The 17,062-nt window shown below is 33.9% G+C and overlaps 1 protein-coding gene, 2 long non-coding RNA genes and 1 pseudogene across 3 annotated transcripts; 2 read left to right on the top strand and 2 right to left on the bottom strand.

Annotated features, from left to right (window-relative positions):
• Window positions 1-1,218: 1,218 nt before the first annotated feature.
• LOC104103143 (mannan endo-1,4-beta-mannosidase 1-like) lies at window positions 1,219-7,059 on the bottom strand (annotated as a pseudogene).
• On the top strand, window positions 3,893-6,404 carry LOC104103144 (uncharacterized). Its single transcript, XR_011409095.1, has 3 exons — window positions 3,893-4,098; window positions 4,430-5,086; window positions 6,189-6,404. It is a non-coding gene; the product is annotated as an uncharacterized lncRNA (long non-coding RNA).
• A 2,364-nt stretch (window positions 7,060-9,423) lies between the features above and the next one.
• On the bottom strand, window positions 9,424-16,651 carry LOC104103145 (4-diphosphocytidyl-2-C-methyl-D-erythritol kinase, chloroplastic/chromoplastic). Its single transcript, XM_009611029.4, has 11 exons — window positions 16,161-16,651; window positions 15,345-15,440; window positions 15,043-15,111; window positions 14,748-14,852; window positions 14,601-14,657; window positions 14,305-14,505; window positions 12,889-12,981; window positions 12,701-12,800; window positions 11,335-11,434; window positions 10,134-10,219; window positions 9,424-9,716 (listed from the first exon to the last, which is right to left on the bottom strand). Exons 1-11 carry the CDS (start codon window positions 16,374-16,376, stop codon window positions 9,610-9,612), a joined length of 1,230 nt encoding a protein of 409 aa, XP_009609324.1. The 5' UTR covers window positions 16,377-16,651; the 3' UTR covers window positions 9,424-9,609.
• LOC138904131 (uncharacterized) lies at window positions 15,045-15,420 on the top strand. Its single transcript, XR_011413364.1, has 2 exons — window positions 15,045-15,178; window positions 15,307-15,420. It is a non-coding gene; the product is annotated as an uncharacterized lncRNA (long non-coding RNA).
• Window positions 16,652-17,062: the final 411 nt, after the last annotated feature.

The raw sequence follows: 17,062 nt of genomic DNA, 5'->3' as shown, positions 1-17,062 counted from the left end.
GACTTTTCAAAACCGTCTCAATCATATAGGTTTCTCTTCGGTATCGATACGGTTCGGTATCTATTATGAAAGATGGCTGGAGTATAGATCGATCAACTATTCTACAGCAGCGTAAAAGAAACTAAGCAAATTAATACAAAGAAAATATAAATCACACGAGTGGAAAGACGTTAACCTAGCTGGAACTGAGACTCAAGAATAAAGTCTATAGAAGATTGAATATTCAAAAAGATAAATCTAAATCATACGAAAGGAAACATATTCAATACATTGTAGTTTGCTACTCATAATCGCTACACTACCTTGTGTCTTAGCTTGATAGTGATATGCTTGAAATAATTTAGTTTCAATAGGAGTATCATAATAAGTTTGGGAATTAGGATTTTGAGTTTAATTACTTGTTGGCTTGTAACTGGTTTCATAATTCCAAGACCCATAGAAAAATTTAATGCTTTATTATTTTTAAAATTAATATATAAATATATTTTTCACATGTAGATTTATTCGGTACAATTCGGTATTTTTTCGGTTTATTTTCATAAAATAAAAAGTCTATCCTAATTATCGGTATGATTATAGATTTATATAAAAACATACGATTTTATTAAAAGAAACCTAAAATTCGATTCGATACGGTACGGTTCAGTCAATTTAGTCGGTTTCAAATATCCATTAACACCGCTAGCCAGGACTTGGTATATTTGTTTACTCATGAGCTGACTCTAATTTGTAAATACATCATAGTCAAAATATTTCCAGGATAGTGTATCGTAGACTTCATGCCCACCGATTTCATTTCGCATATATGTTAAATACTTACCTTTTTCATATTCTAAAACGAGTTTGTGACAGTACCCTGTTTGAAATTCTGCCACAAAAATTAAACAATCTTCAATAAACTTATATTTTATAAATTACTCTATATATTCGGTTTTCAATATAAAGATCAAACGCTCGATAAAAAATAATCTCTCCACCGCAATTCCTGCATTATTAATTATTCTCTTCACTATTAATCCATGTCTTTAAACCAAACGACCCACGAGTGTTTGCATTGCAATTTGAGTTTTGCTCACTTGCGGTATACGCAGCATATCAAGAAGATGGGTGCACTATTACCATGAACTCAATATTTAATCTTTAGGATGTCAAATCCTATCATAAATTGATTAATTTTAAAATCATAAAAATAATTATTGATAATCTTCATGCCTTCAGTCAATGAACTAGATGAGCTAACGACGTTATGGACTACGATTAACCTGAAATTATTCTTGAAGTTGAAGAATTTTGTCCCAAAACTATACAATAACCATCATCATAATTCTCCATTCCTTGTGCCATAAGTTGCCATACTAAGCTTCCTGCCATTGTTCCACCTTCTTTTTGCCAAATCATAGACATTTCTATATACACTACTCATAAATGTGTCTCTTGAACTAAGATTGTATCCTTGACCTCTGCTAGACTTTCCAAATTCAGCTAGAACTAGAGGTTTCTTTAGTATGTTTCTTGCATCTTGCCAATGGCTTGTAATCCATCTTTGCATCCATGCCAATTGGGTATCATCGCTCTGTCCGGATACCCTGTAAATGTAAAAACGTTTTATTTACTGACAGTATAATAAATATGTACACAAGTAGGTCACTTATAAGATAATTATATAGGTAAATCTCTATATTTAGTTTTGGTAACTTGATAAAATGATAACTGCTAATAGGTTAAACTATACTAATCGTGTACAATATATTTATATTGCTAACATATATAACTTAATTAGATCCAAAGATTTAAATATTTTCCTATAAGCAAAAATATTTGCCAAGTCCACGTGATCACTAGATAGCATGTGCATTATTTCGTAGTCTCTTTATAACTTGTCTAACTAGTAAGATAAGATAAAGGATTCAATTCTCTTTTTTTCCCTGTAGTTTAGAGTTCTTTCCTTTTCATAGTATATATATATTATAATATAACGGAAGTATATGAATTTTTGAGTGGAGAAAATATGTTAATATACCATTGGTCAGTGTAAGCGCGGATAGTGGCAAAATCAATCTCATTGATAAGATGGTTACTAATGAAATCTGTTCCAACTTGATAATCAGGATTAACTTGTTTCCTTTCAGGAATTGAATCGCCGTAAAATACCTCCATTCCTACCTCCAACAAGTGTTTGTTGTCTAGTAACTTCACAAAACTTGCCATTTCTTGAACCCAAACCTAGAGTAATATCAGTAAAAAATCAAAATTTCACAGCAAAAAGTCAGTCATTGATATTTTTAAACTTTAACTAATTTGGAATTAATTAAAAGTCATTACTTGAGACTCACATTAACAGTTTTTCCAGAATAATCAGCTTGGTCACGTGGCTCATTAATGAGTTCCCACGCCATAATTGTTGGATCATCTCTGTAAGAAACCCTAGTAATGGTATTGAACCTCGTAATTACTTTCTGTAGTAATTTCACAAAAACATAATTTTATTAACCACTAAACTAGCTTCTTCAAATTTACTTAATAATGAAGATATTATGCAGATTAAGAATTAGATTGCATAAATATCAAAAAGTTGTTATTTAAGTGAAAAAAGTTCCATGTATTGCTATCAATACCTTAATGTGGTTCTTATAATAATCTTTGAGTGTAGGATGAGTATAGAAATCATCGTCACTATTGATCTGAGTCCCTGCATTTCGCACCCACTAAACATATTGAGTTTTCCCTCCAAAGTCATTCCAGTTGTTTACAAAGCTCAAGATTAAGCGAACACCATATTTTTTAGCTTCCGAGATCACAAAATCCAAACCCTAAATCCAGAAAATACACAATAATAACCCTAAATTAGAAACAATTAAAAAAAAGTGTCTAATTAACTAATGACACACTTCATATTGCTTAAATAATTAAACAAAAAAATATCTAATCACGGAATTTAAGGTATACACATGTGGCGATGACAAAGGATTCTTACATTATCATAGCCTAACTTAATGAATTACAACAACATCAATAACATTTCCAGTATTATCTCACACCGTGGGATCTGGGAGGGTAGTGTGTACGCAGATCTTACCCCTACCTTGTGAGGATAGAGAGGTTGTTTCCAATAGACTCTCGGCTCAGGAAAACATAAGCACTACATTAATGAAAACATAGATAAGAAGGGACAGTACCAAAAAGCCATATAAAAGCAAAATAAAAACAACAAGATAGCAAGGTGATCAACAATGAAATAAAACAACGGTTAGTCATAAAAACCTACTACCAACAGAATCATCGACCTACTCTACTACCTTAATCATCGACCTCCATACCTTCCTATCAAGAGTCATGTCCCCGATTAATGAATTATTACTCTATATATATATTTTTCGGGTTATCATATCAGATTATATATTATATAACAACATGTATGTTGTTGTATGTTAACTTATCTTGGTAATATAAATTCTTATACAGTCATTGGACAGAACATAAACCTTTACCTGAAAAACACGTTCATCATAAACACCAGGTGATACTTGTAATGCTCTGTGACCTCCATTACCAGAAATTTGGCCTATGGCAACAGTTTTCTAGCAACGGTTATAAGACCGTTGCAACAGAACCTCTATTGCGACGGTTGTAGTCGTTGCATAAGCCTTATGGGAGGAACAATTCGAAACAAAGCGTTGCAGTAGTAAAATAACCGTTGCAATAGAGTAGCCTATGGCTACGGTTTTGGAAACCGGGGCAGTAGGTGACCTTGTTGCAACGGTTATGCGAAAAAAGGGCTATCGAGAAGGTTCTTACCCCCCCCCCCCCCCCACACACACACACACACAAAAAGGGTCATCAATAAAATACACAGCCACGACCTATTTTTTAAATAGCTTTTTTGGTTTTTCTAAGTCTTAATTCACCTAAAAGGCTAAAACCCCTTGCCCTAAAACACTTCTCACACAGCCAGCATCGACGCTGCAGCGAAGGCAAGGCGACCTACGACGTAGACTTCCCCTCTGGCATAGGTTTCCCCTCCACCATCTCCTTCTATTCGTTGTTCTTGCTTTCTCTCATCTATGACTGAGATTGAGGATTTTGGAGTTTGAACAAGAGGTAACTTTTTTCTCATAAATCTGTTATTCTTGTTTAGAAATTTCGTGCTTCTGTTTCTCTTTTTCTTTTGTATTATGCCGATACATTTTGTGATTATGATTTCTAATTTGGAAAAAGGGAGTTTAATTTGGTAGGGTTTCTAGTTTGAGAAATTAAAGTTGAGTTGGTGGATTTTAATTATTAGATCTGCCGAAGACGAAATTTGGATGCTGTATATTTTTTCTCTTAAGTTTTATTTAGTCCTATTTCAAGATATGCTAAGGGGAAAAGTGTACTACTGCTATTTGTGGATTTGATTTGTTATTTTGGTATCTGATTTGGTTGATTACAGAAAGAATGAAGTGAAAATGAAGGGAAGGAGGAAGTGAATATCAGTCAAAAGAAAAATTATTTGTTCCTAGTGCAACTGGGAAGACACTGGAAAGAGGATTTTTTAGCAGCTTCTATCAAAGAGTTTAATTTTACAACTGAAGGTATGGTTCACTATACTTTATTCAACAAAAACCTAAGGTATGTTGTTCATATTGTCATAAGCTGGATATGTCATCTGTGGTAGTGGTGGGACATTTTCCTTTGGCTCCTCCATTAGTTTCTCAGTTATACTATTACTTAATGCCATATTTGACTTACTTGGGCAGTTTTTCTTCATTTTTTAATCTCTTCTGTTGGATTGTATATTATTTAGTATGGCAATATTTTGCATAAGCACACATATATGAAAAGGTGACTGGTATGGTAGGATTTAAGAATACTAAAATTTTCACTTCAGATATAGAGAAAGTATGGAAATGGTAATGTGAAATCCCACTTCAAGCAAATCTTTTAATGAACTTGTGTTGTTAGTAATTAAGTCAACTTCATTTTCTCTGAAAGATTGTCACCTTGCTGCAGTTAATGGGATTTGACAAAACTCGGGTTAGAGATAGATGTAATTCTCTTGCTTGAAAACTGCTGGTAATGGTGATAGTTCTCTTCTTCCTTTGATAAGGTAAGAACTTTAATATTTTTTGCTGCCACTTTGATATGTGATGGTGTGTTCTTTTCAACATCTCTTTTCGATATATGCACATTTATATTCATATATATGATGTCTTCATGAGTAGTTGTAGTGGAATACTGCATTTTCATAGGACAATCTCTTTGGACTTCATGGGAAAAATCTGAGGGAAGTATTTCTAAGAAGTCGCATGCTAAAATCAATTGAAAGAGTTAGACTTGTCAAAAGACTGTCACTCACAAAAGTTAATTTGACGGGCTTTTATGACAGTTGCACCTTAATATTAATTTTTTACTCAGTAAAAGTTCATGTTCTTACAAATAAAAGAATTGTCAAAATACTCAATTACCCCAAGAGCTGTGTGGTGGGAGAGGTCTTTTTGAGACGTTGGCATAGAATAAACAACGAGAGAACTACCAATTTATGAATAAAGATAGTTCATTTTCCCTCTCTTGTATAACAACACCTTAAAGTTTTTAAATTAAAAATGATAGTTAAACAAGTGAGTGCAAAACCAAGAATCAGTTCTTCCCTATCTACAATTTGTAGAATTCATTATGTTTTAGAAGCTAGTGAGCTTTATGTACCCTGTGCCAAAACTTTTATCCATTATCACCTACCTTTATCATCCAAAAATGTTAAGCTCTTTTGATCTATTATTTTTTATGCTTCATAATTGGTCAGTCTTTCTGGTGTAATGCCCTTTTTATAAGCTAGAACTTGGTACTTCGGTTGTTTCTTAAGTTGGAGATTGAGGTCATTTTAAGAACTATTCTGAAGACTTTGGTCAATGAGTGGCTTAATAGTTAACTGATAATAACAACAAAACAAATAGTTAATTGATAGTAACAATAAAAAAGTTAGTTAACTCATTGTACTTGAGCTTCTCTAAGTATAGTGGTTCTATGTCCATCAAAAATTGCAATAGAGTGGTTTGGCTCTTGTAAATATAACAGTTACAATATAATGAACCTTTTATCCCAATTTCTAATATTTGTTATATCACATTTTCTTTTTAGTTGTTATCTGAGTCTATAATTGTACAGTTATATTTGCTCAAGCTTTTCTAATATTTAGTTATCATCTTTTGTAGGTTGATCAAATAAACAAGCAGAAGATAAAAGCAGTAAAGATACTTAAGATTTGGTTGATCGGTGCTAGACTCTTGCATGTTCTATGAATCTTTTATTTATTTGAAACTTTGTTCAAGCTTCTGTAAACTCTTAAATAGTTAAACAATATTGTATATTTTACTTTTATATGTGAATAATAATAGTTGGATATTTTGGAATATAATTTTGTTGATTAATACTAGTTTCCTTTGATGATTATATAGGTAATCAATTCATCTTACTTTATTATACAGTTTCCATAAATTTCATTAATTGTTGCAATAACCTTAAAAAAATCGTTGCGCAGCACTAAATAACTATTGCAATAGCTACACAACTGTTGCGATATGTATTCAAACCGTTGCAATAGACACAAATAGTCGTTGCTTAAAATGCTATTGCAATGGTTTTGAACCGTTCCACTTGAATAAGACATATGGCGACGGTTGTATAACTGTTGCACGAAACCGTTACAATAGACCTATGGCACGCGAGCCGGTGGGACTACCGAGAACCGTTACAATAGGGATATTGCAACGGTTTTCTTATGTATTGCAACAGTTTTATTAGCGTTGCGATAGGCCAAATTTCTGGTAGTGTGCATCACTGAAAGCCCACGTACGACAAACAGAAATACCAGCGACAAATGCATCTTTAAGAACCTCAGAGACTTTGTACCTCTGAGCATCATTAACTGCTATAAACCCTGCATTAGCATTTCTTGGAACCGTAGCTTCATATGCAAGAGCTAAGAACAAGAACAAGATCCCAGAAATACAGCTTGTTTTTGTAAAAGACATTTTGTAATTTAATTTCTATAGAGAATATTGGAAGAGATGTGATATGTTAGTGAGTTTATGATGAGTTGAAGATAAGGAAATTTACTAAAAATAGCAAATTTGCAGGAGCTAAGAAGACTTCCCAAGCGGAAGGAAACTGAAATTTTGCAAGTTATTTGATAGAAGAGGAAGGAAGTTATTTGGTTAAAGTAGAAAGAGACAAATTATGGGGAAAAAAGAAAAATAAAAAAAGAGAAGGAAAAAGAAAACGAAAAGGTGGAAAGGTGGTTGAACCCTAAGTTGCTAGGACTCTTCACTTTCAGTGCCGCACCCGTGTCGACACGACGTGGGTGTGGGTATGGGTGTGGGATCCGTGTCGGATCTGGTCAACCGATTTTGGGTGCTTTGACCAAAATCAACGGAGAAATTTGGGACAGATACAATAATTTTTTAAAACAAATCAAAAGTTAGGGTGATATGGAAGAAAATAGAATACCCTGTATATATAAATTTCTATGTCAGTCCTTTTTCTTTTATCTCCTTCTAAAATTCTACTCTTGTTCAATATTTTTTCCTTCTCGGAATACCTTGTAAGTTTTTCACATAATGTCTCATAATTTAGCCATATTTTTATAACTCTATTTTTAAATAATTGAATTATTTTTAGCCGAATCCCCGCACCCGTATCCGTACCTGGATTCATACCCCCGAATCTTTAAATTTAGATCATGAAGAATCTGAGCTCTAGATCAGCATCTGTATCGGACACTCGCACCCGAGTCCGAGCAACTTAGGTTGAACCTATTATATTTTTAAAGGTGGAAAGGTGGTTGAACCTATTATATTTTTAAAGTTATGTGTTCATATTTACGATTTTTGGCAATTTTAATGAATTTTTATATATATATAATTTTTTACTCCGCCTAAAAAGTTATGACTTCAGTTAAACCCGTCGGTAATAAACTACATCTGCCCCTGCCTGAGTTTGTGGATGGAAACTGAAATTTGCAAGTTCACCTGAAAATATTTTATTTTTAAAGTTATCATGGTATGTTGATAGAAGAGGAAGTTATTTGGTTAAAGAAGAAAGAGACAGATCATGGGGAAAAAAACGAAAAGGTGGAAAGGTGGTGTAATATATATGGGTGATGTATTGCAATTTGCATCTATTTGGTTGGTCTTTAAAGTTTGATCAGTACTAGATTTGATAATAAAATATATATAAAAACGTGTACTCAAGTAATTGCAGTTAGAAAAAGTTAGTTAAATTTGCAACTAGCTACATTGAGTTATTTTATTTGGAAAAGGAGAATTTCCAGTTGGGGTTCATGTTTTTAGCCCTTCCTAGTTGGTTTTATTTTGACATTCTTCACTTCCATTTTTGCTTCTATGAAAGCACTTTCACCTGTATGAAAATATTGAAACTTACAACTTGTTGGATGATTGTTACGTGTTATTTCATAATATATTATATTGTATTGTATCGTTTTAATGTATATAATGTTTGGATATATTGTATTATTTATCGTTTTTTCATGACATCATGCATCAGCAATATAAAAATTAAACTTGCAATATTACAAAGAAAAAGTAAGGTACGGGTAGAATTATTACATAAAAAGATATGGTAAAAGAAATAATAAGGAAGGGAAAGATGAGAGAAAAAAATAAGGTAACGATGCGACCACACCAAATCAGTCGTTACATAATGTGGCAATACATAACAATGGATTTTATGATATAATACAATAAAATTTAAATAACAGTCAAAACAAACATTGAATTTAAAGTAACAATATGACACAATACAATAGATAACAACCATCCAAACAAGATGTTTATACTAAATCAATAGTTGCGTGACTTGTATTTATATAGTAATTTCTATTACTTGATCATGGTTATTAATTAATACATATTCCCATCCTCCTTAAATTACTTAGTCATGGTAAGCTGATGTGGAAGTTTTTACCATGCGGTAACCAATACTCATCATTTGCACTTTCCTTCTTAATTTTGATAGGCATATAAAGGGAAGTTCAATTGCAATTAAGTTTGTCATAAAAATCCTGCAACACTTGAATTACTTTGGTTAGTTAGTAGCTTAGAAATATTTATGTGACGGTATTCGAATTTCGCGAGTCAAACGAATTATTCTTTTATCATAATTTTTTCATATATTTTTTAAATATTTTAAATTATTAATTACTATGACTTATAATACTTTTTATGCAATTTCTAAATATGTAAATCTTATTTCAAAAAGTTAAAAAAATTATGTCCAAATGAACGGTCAAAATTAAAAATTTACATCTCGAAAAGCAAAAAGTGTCATAAATTGAGACAAGAAGCACTAGTGCCATATTTTCTAATGATGTAGTTTAGTTATATTATAGAATATTCTAAATTTGCCCTTGATGACTAAAATAAAAGAGCATAGACTGAATGTGTATCTTCCTTTTTTAGCAACATGAAATAGACTGTGACTGATTTTTCTCTATCCATTTTTGAATAGTGCATCATCCGAAGTGAAAGGATGAGATTACAGAAATTAGTCCTTATTGCACATTACATATACAACTACACACTTATCCTAATTGCTTCAATTTATAGGCTCTGAGGCCTAAGAATCTTCAAATGATCTGGAGAACTCGGCTTGATCACCACAATTGCTAGCTGAAACAGGTTCCACGTACCATTGATCGGGTGCCCGAGTGATGAAACTAGCTTCTGCAATTCATAACAGCGTATCTCAAAAGAGAGCGGATGCACAATTATGCAGAAAACAATTGATTTCTATCGCGGGCTATAAATTTCTGATAACACCAGTAGCGTAGCCGCATACATTGATGGTTGGTCAATAAAACGTCCTTCATCCAAAAATTATACTGTGTATATAAAAATTTATATTGTGTATATAGGTCAAAAATTATTTTTTATGTGTAGATTAAATTTTGAACATCTTTTGCAAAATTCCTGGCTTCGTCACTGGATAACACACATTATTTCCAAATGTCTAGAGTAAACTTCACAATCAAATATTGTGATCATAGCAAAGAACGATAAGATCTTTGTAGAGAGTTAGAATAATGAGGACTAACTAGATGCAGATTGCGTTATCATGTAGTCGCGATGTTTGTTATTTACCTGACAAGAAGACATCCTTGTATTCTTCATCGTCGTAGACAAATTGTGGAGGATCTGGAGAGCCAACTCCTACTATTGTGCTTCCACTGCATTTCAGTTTTGGAATTAGTAACATTCTAAAACTAAAGATAAAGTACAGACAAAAGACGCCATTTAAGTTTTATTGTGTCAGAGACAGCAAAGAAGATAAATTGTCAGCCATGAGCTACGGCTTACAGGACCATGCGAGAAAGCTACGACATATAACGCCATTGTCCAATTTGCCCTTAGGCATTTCATACCTTCCTCCCAAGTGGTTGGTTGCAAAAGGCTTAATACTATATTTCCAAAGAAATGCTCGTCCACTAAGAGGGATGTGTACAACTTACACAACTAAAACTAGTCATTAGGCATTTATGATCAAGTAAAAAGATCACTTCATATAATACATTATTTGAAAACATTTTTGCAAATTTTGCTCCCTTAGGGCTAGTCAATGGTGTCTTGTCTTAGATTGCTAGTATTACATGTTGTTTTCGTAGTACCTTGCCGTTGTTACTGCTTGTTGCTATTGCTTTCTCCCATCTATTTTTCTGGCTCTTAGATTGTTGATATTATCTTTCTGGTCTTTGTTGTTGTTATTGCTTGTTTCTATGGTTTCTTTTCATCTTCTTGAGCCGAGGGTCTATTGGAAACAACCTCTCTACCTCCCAAAGGGTAGGAAAAGGTCTGTGTACACACTATCCTCCTCATACCCCCACTTGTGGGACTCCACTGGGTTTTTTTTCGTTGTTGTTGCTAGATAATTTAATTAGAGTGGTTCGATCAAACCTTCAAGAATGATTATATATCATTTCAATTTAGTTGCAATTTTTGTCGTATGTATTAACCATTCAGCCTAACTCTTGAGTTCAGTAGTTGAAAAGCCCCTCACTTGCTATGATGATAAAATCTGCAGGCATGACTTAGTGTTTCTATTAAAAATTTAGAGCTAGGAATAAATTACCATAACGACTAATAGAAACAACTTCTTCCATGTGAGATCTAACTCCAACATTGGCACAACACTCTTAATTTCGATTTCTCCTATTGTCTCAACATGCCTAATTCACATTGTCACACCCATCTGCTTGAAAACCCTTAAGCGCGAGCAAAGTGTTAAAATTACGACAATCTAGAAAGAGATAGTAAGAATATGAACCAGACTAAGACAAAAGCATACCTTCCAGACATGAAGACGGCATCATACTGTCCTCGGCCGGCAGCAATCACTCGCTGTTTTAACCTTTTAAGAGATGGAAGAACTTCAAAGGCAGGAGGTTCTGCAAGAAATATCGATAATGTCAAAGGAGTGTAATTCTGACCGAAAAAATCTACAAAGTTAAAAAGTGCAAGATCCACTCTGTTGCTTCCCGAATGGAAGGATATACAAAAGTTACATTCTACCAATAATGATTCCCAAATCGCATATACAGACTCAATGACCTAGGATGAAAAGTAATTGATATTCTTTCAAAAACGTAAGCATGAAAAAAGAACTGCTAAAAAGAAGAGGTTGGCTTCGTAATTTACTTCATGTGTTCAATTTAGCAGTCTAGTTTTTGAATCTGGCTTATATTGCCAGCAAAAACAAATGCTAGCTGCAGCAAAAGAGGAAAAGGGAATACTAAAGACTATCATCTGTTTACTTTGCCTGCACAACATACAACTGTGGCCGGTAATCGACAAGAAGGCCCTTCAACAAGGACCTGAAATATGTTTCACAACTGTGTTCAAAACTGATCTATCATTATAAGGAGAAAAGTTTTCAGATTCATATTGCATGATTGCAATCAATTGAGTGAAGTGCTCATCTTCACACACTACATGAGGAGATATTCTCAAGTAGAGAAAGGAAGATTAGTCCTTTCCACTGTGAAATCAAGGAATGAAGAAAGTATGCTTTCAGAATTTTGGCTCTAAGTTAGTGATCAGCACCAAGTCTATGAACAATAACAACAACAACAACATCCCATGCCGTAGGGTCTGGGGCGGTTAGTGTGTACGCAGACCTTACCCCTACCTTGTGAGGATAGAGAGGTTGTTTCCAATAGACCCTCGGCTCAGGAAAGCATAAGCACCACATTAATGAAAATATAGACATGAAGGGAAAGCACCACAAAGCCATACAAAAGTAGCATAAAAAAATAACAAGATAGTAAGATGACCAAAATGAAAGAAAACGACGGGTAGTCATAGAAACCTACTACCAACAGAATGCGAGAGTGTGTACTAATACTACCGGTATGAACAATCTAGACCACCTACCCTACTACCCTAATCCTCGACCTCCACACCTTCCTATTAAGGGTCATGTCCTTGGTCAGCTGAACCTACGCCCATACAACATGCCGGAACTGGAATGAGCAACTACAAGAATGGTCTTCTTTAAGAAGTTTTCCTATTTTTCCGAGCTTGGTCACAAGCAAAGTTACTTCAACACACATGAAGCTAGAATAAATACATAAATACACACACATATATATGTATATATATTTTGGTAAGGTGAGTTTGAACAAATGTTAATGTGTTTAATCTTCATCTCGTACCTAGATCATTGACACACACATCTTGAGATATTCCACTAGTTTTGATCTTCTCCAGCAAGCTCAAGGGATCAACTTTACTAGTCTGATCCAATTGAAAACGCTGCAAAACCAAATCTTCTCTTAGATTTTGACAACCAAAATCATATAGTTTCATCCTAAACTTGTTCGCTAACTTCATTTTGTATCACCTTGTAAACTTCAGCAGTAGAGCATTCTTGCTGAGGCTTTATGAGAACCATTGGAATGTCAAATGGTATGGGCGATGGGATATCTTGAACAATCTGAACAAACAAATGCACATTTCAATAATTTGAATTTATGAGAGACAAGTTCAACTAATAACTTTCTAGCAATTCCCAAGCCATTTCTCATGCAGATCACTACTGCAGCTCACATGCACCTCTTTTTTTTTTTTTATATATATAAACAAACATGTAACTTTGGGAGGTCATGACTAGATAGCTAAAGACAGAAAGGCAGTTCCAAAAAATTTCAAGAAGTTTTTCCTCACTATCATTTTTGCAAGGTTTCAATTTCCCATCAAATTTGAGTTTATTGGTTATATGTGGAATCTCGCGCCATTAACGGTCAAATCTCCAATCTATTAAGTGACTATCGCATTACTCGTTAAAAGTAATTATGTGATATTAGCTCATTTTTACATCAATATTTTCTTTTTACTTTCTTTCCCAAGAAAATGTGATTAGACCCTGCTTGTCTGAATAAATTACACTTGTACCTCTCACTATCGCATAAGAGACATGCTTACTAGTTCGAAATTATAATTCACAGGTTAAAGGATGGAGTTGCAAAAAAGTTCCAAATCTCTTGTTAACTGCAAAGTAAGGGATCTGCCTAAGGTTTCCATACATTACATCAACTCCCTAAATTACAATTCTATCTGGAAATCACCAGAAATTATACTTCTCAAGTGAAAGGAATGAGTGGAACAAGGTGCTAATCTGATACTAATACAGTTTTGTGGATGTAACCCAATCTGACTTCTCATAAAAAAAAATTGCCAGCATTAATGAATCTGAAGTTTTGTTAAAGGATTTAAAGCACAACAACTAGTCCTAGTTTAAATGTTTCTAACCTTCAGGCTAGTAAGAGTCAAATGACCTCATTTACCCCTCTCTAGCCTCGCCATAGTTTTTATTTTTACTTTTTTTAATAATGGTGGTGTCTGGGTTAACTTGCATGCAGCTCGACTATTCCATAAGGTACCTTCTACTTCCCACCAACACATTTACGGGTAACTCTGGCCCAACACGGCTTAGAGTCTCGCCATAGTTGAACAACAGCTTTCCACCCACACGTGTTTTTCAACATTCTTCTTGGCAATACAGCTTTCCGCCTGTTAAAGAAATGAACCTTGAGCATAACTCAACCCCAAAAGCTAGCTCATGAGGTGAGGATTGGCCAACACCATATAAAGAGACCATCCCACCCCTTTAGAACCGGTGTGGGGCTCAACACCACCCAACTTATCAAAGACTGATTAACGGCAATAGAGATCCGAAGATATGCAAGAAAAACCACAATCTCACCCAGATTTGGAAGGAATAAGACACTTGAAAGTAAGTACAACGGCAAAAGCATACCTCACCCCTACCCGTGCAGTAAGCTGCTCCATGGGAGAAAAAGAAAGAAATATCAGAACCGATCTCACCAGACCACTCTTGGAGCTCCTTTTCAGTGGCAAGACAACCACTGAACTGATTTGCTGCCCACAGAGCTGTTGCCGCATTACTGCTCCCACCACCAAGACCAGCCCCAGTAGGCACCTTCTTATCAAGATGAATCTGGTCATCCAAATATGTCATAAAGTTAACTCAGTCGAACTTTATCCAAAAGCTATTGCAAACGGATTAATTTGCTGGCAGCTGAAAGACTGTACCCAAAAGTAATTGTCTGTTCCAGTTTTTTTCCTATACAGATTGAGGGCCTTTATAATCTGCAAAGGTAGTGGCAAAATCATGAATCTACCAATAATATAATTGTACTTGACGAGTATAAGGATAACCATATTAGCTTCTTGCGTTACCAAATTTCTCTCGTCGAGGGGAACTCCAGCAACATTAGTAGATAAACGATCCTTTGATTTCGATGGTGACAGCGAGAATTTTATTTTATCTCCTAGACTGATTACCTGAAGGAACAAAATGGATTTCATAAGCTATATATATACCTAATAGTTCATTAATAAATACCATAGTAACAGGAACTTGAAATATAGTAATATGGTGTAATCCCAATTGAATTCTTTGAAGCTTTACCATATTCTGAGTTCTCTCGAGACAAAAATCAGAAGCAGAAAACAGGAAGTGAAGAAAACTTACATGAAAGAGAGATGCCAAATCATGATATCCGTCGTCCCTCTTGCCCGTTATTCTCAAGAAAACATTTATCTGCGACACAAAAAGACGGCAAATTTTCCAAGAAAAAAGAAAGAATAAGGGTAAAATCCACAAAGGAGTTCTGATCAATGTTGCGCGCAGTCTCAGAAATGATGCCGCACCCGTGTCGGATCCTCCAAAAATACACTATTTTTGGAGGATCCGACACGCACCCGGTAACATTTTCGGAGAGTCCAAGCAACATAGGTACTGATACTCAAAGATTGTAACTTGATATGCATTACCTTGCAAGGTGAAAAGAGAGTAAGTCTTGAAAGTCCAGCCTCTCTGTCCACTTCATCAGCTAACTTATTAAACTTCTCTTCAGGATTATATGTTATCTGAGCACCCCAAAACAAAATTTACACAAAGCTCAAAACCTTTTACACAATTACAGCTCAAAAGAGAAAGAAAAAACAAGAAAATCAAATACAAACTACAAAAGCCAAAAAACTTTATATAATTACAGCTCCACTCCAACAAATGAAGTCAAACTCATGATCATATGTTATCTAAGCACCCCATAACAAGATTCACACAAAGCTCAAAATGTTTTACACAATTACTCCTAAAAAGAACAAGAAAAATCAAATTCAAACCTAGCTATAGAACAAAGTTCAAAACCCCCAATTTTTTGTACAATTACAGCTACATTCCAACAAATAAAGTCAAACTCAGGATCATATGTTATCTAAGCACCCCAAAACAAGATTCACAGAAAGCTCAAAAACTTTTACACAATTACACCAAAAGAGAAGCAAGAAAATCAAATTCAAACCTAGCTATAGAACAAAAATTTACAAAAAAACCCAAATTTTTCAATAAAATTACAGCTCCATTCCAACAAAAATAAAGGCAAATTCAAACCATATACAAAATCTGGGTTGCCACTTATCTCTATTTGTTTTCTGCTAGCTCTTGAATCCAAGCTCAAAATATTTTACATAATTACAGCTCAAAAAGGGGGGGAAAACAAGAAAATCAAATTCAAACTACAAAAGCCAAATTTTTTAATAAAATTACAGCTCCATTCCATGTTTTCAACAAAACAATAGGGTTACCTCAACTTGTTTTCTGGTAGTTCTTGAATCTGAAGCCTTCACTATAACAAAATTGCTTCTTCCAATTTGAGAATTCTTGTGAAAATAAGATGACCCATTTGGCCTTTTTGACCAAGATTGAGAAAAAGAACTCTTTTTAAAGGAACCAATGTGGGGTTTTTTGACATTACAACAAGTGTTAAGCTGGTAACTACTTAGAAAATTACAAGAAGCCATGGTTATAGAGTGAGTTTCAATTTGCTATTTTGTGCAGAATTTTAAGTGAATTAAACGCAAAAAATGGAAGTAGATGATTCAATTAGTCAAAATTCAAAACCCCATTTCAAGAAAATGTGTTTCTTGTAAAAACAATTAAAAAGTTTCAATCTTTTTTCAGTGTACAAAAGTTATTATTTTTGGTAAGTGCACGTTTCAAAGATGATTTTTTTATGGTTCTTGTCGTTATTCAATCTCTGTACTTAAGAATTTGAAATAAGGAAAGAAGTTTTGATGCTCTTTTTGTTAGGATAAATTGAGACTTAAGAGAAAATGAAGCTGAAAGTAAAAGTCAACTGTTTAGTGAATTCATCAGTCAACACATCTAAAATTTCAGTGTAAATTTGAAGGTTGGTTTTTTACAAACAATAAAGCTTAATATTGTACAGTTGAAAATAAGAAGAATTAAAATTGAAAAAAAAAACTTGTTTGACCCTCCAAATGTCGTGTCATTTGGAGAGAAAAAAATGTGCTACTTATCCAAATTTAATATATGCATCAAATTGTGTTCATTTATCATAATGATTTTACTTAAGAAAATAATACATATTGATTAACTGTGTTAAGTGATAAACTATGTAGTATTTAAAAGGCACAGATCATGCACTTATTATGCACATGAAAATACTCTTAAGCATACTGTTAAA

Source organism: Nicotiana tomentosiformis, chromosome 1, assembly GCF_000390325.3.
Source record: "Nicotiana tomentosiformis chromosome 1, ASM39032v3, whole genome shotgun sequence".
Classification (NCBI taxonomy): Eukaryota; Viridiplantae; Streptophyta; class Magnoliopsida; order Solanales; family Solanaceae; genus Nicotiana; species Nicotiana tomentosiformis.
Note: the sequence above shows the minus strand (reverse complement) of the source record. Positions and strands in the feature narration are given on the sequence as shown.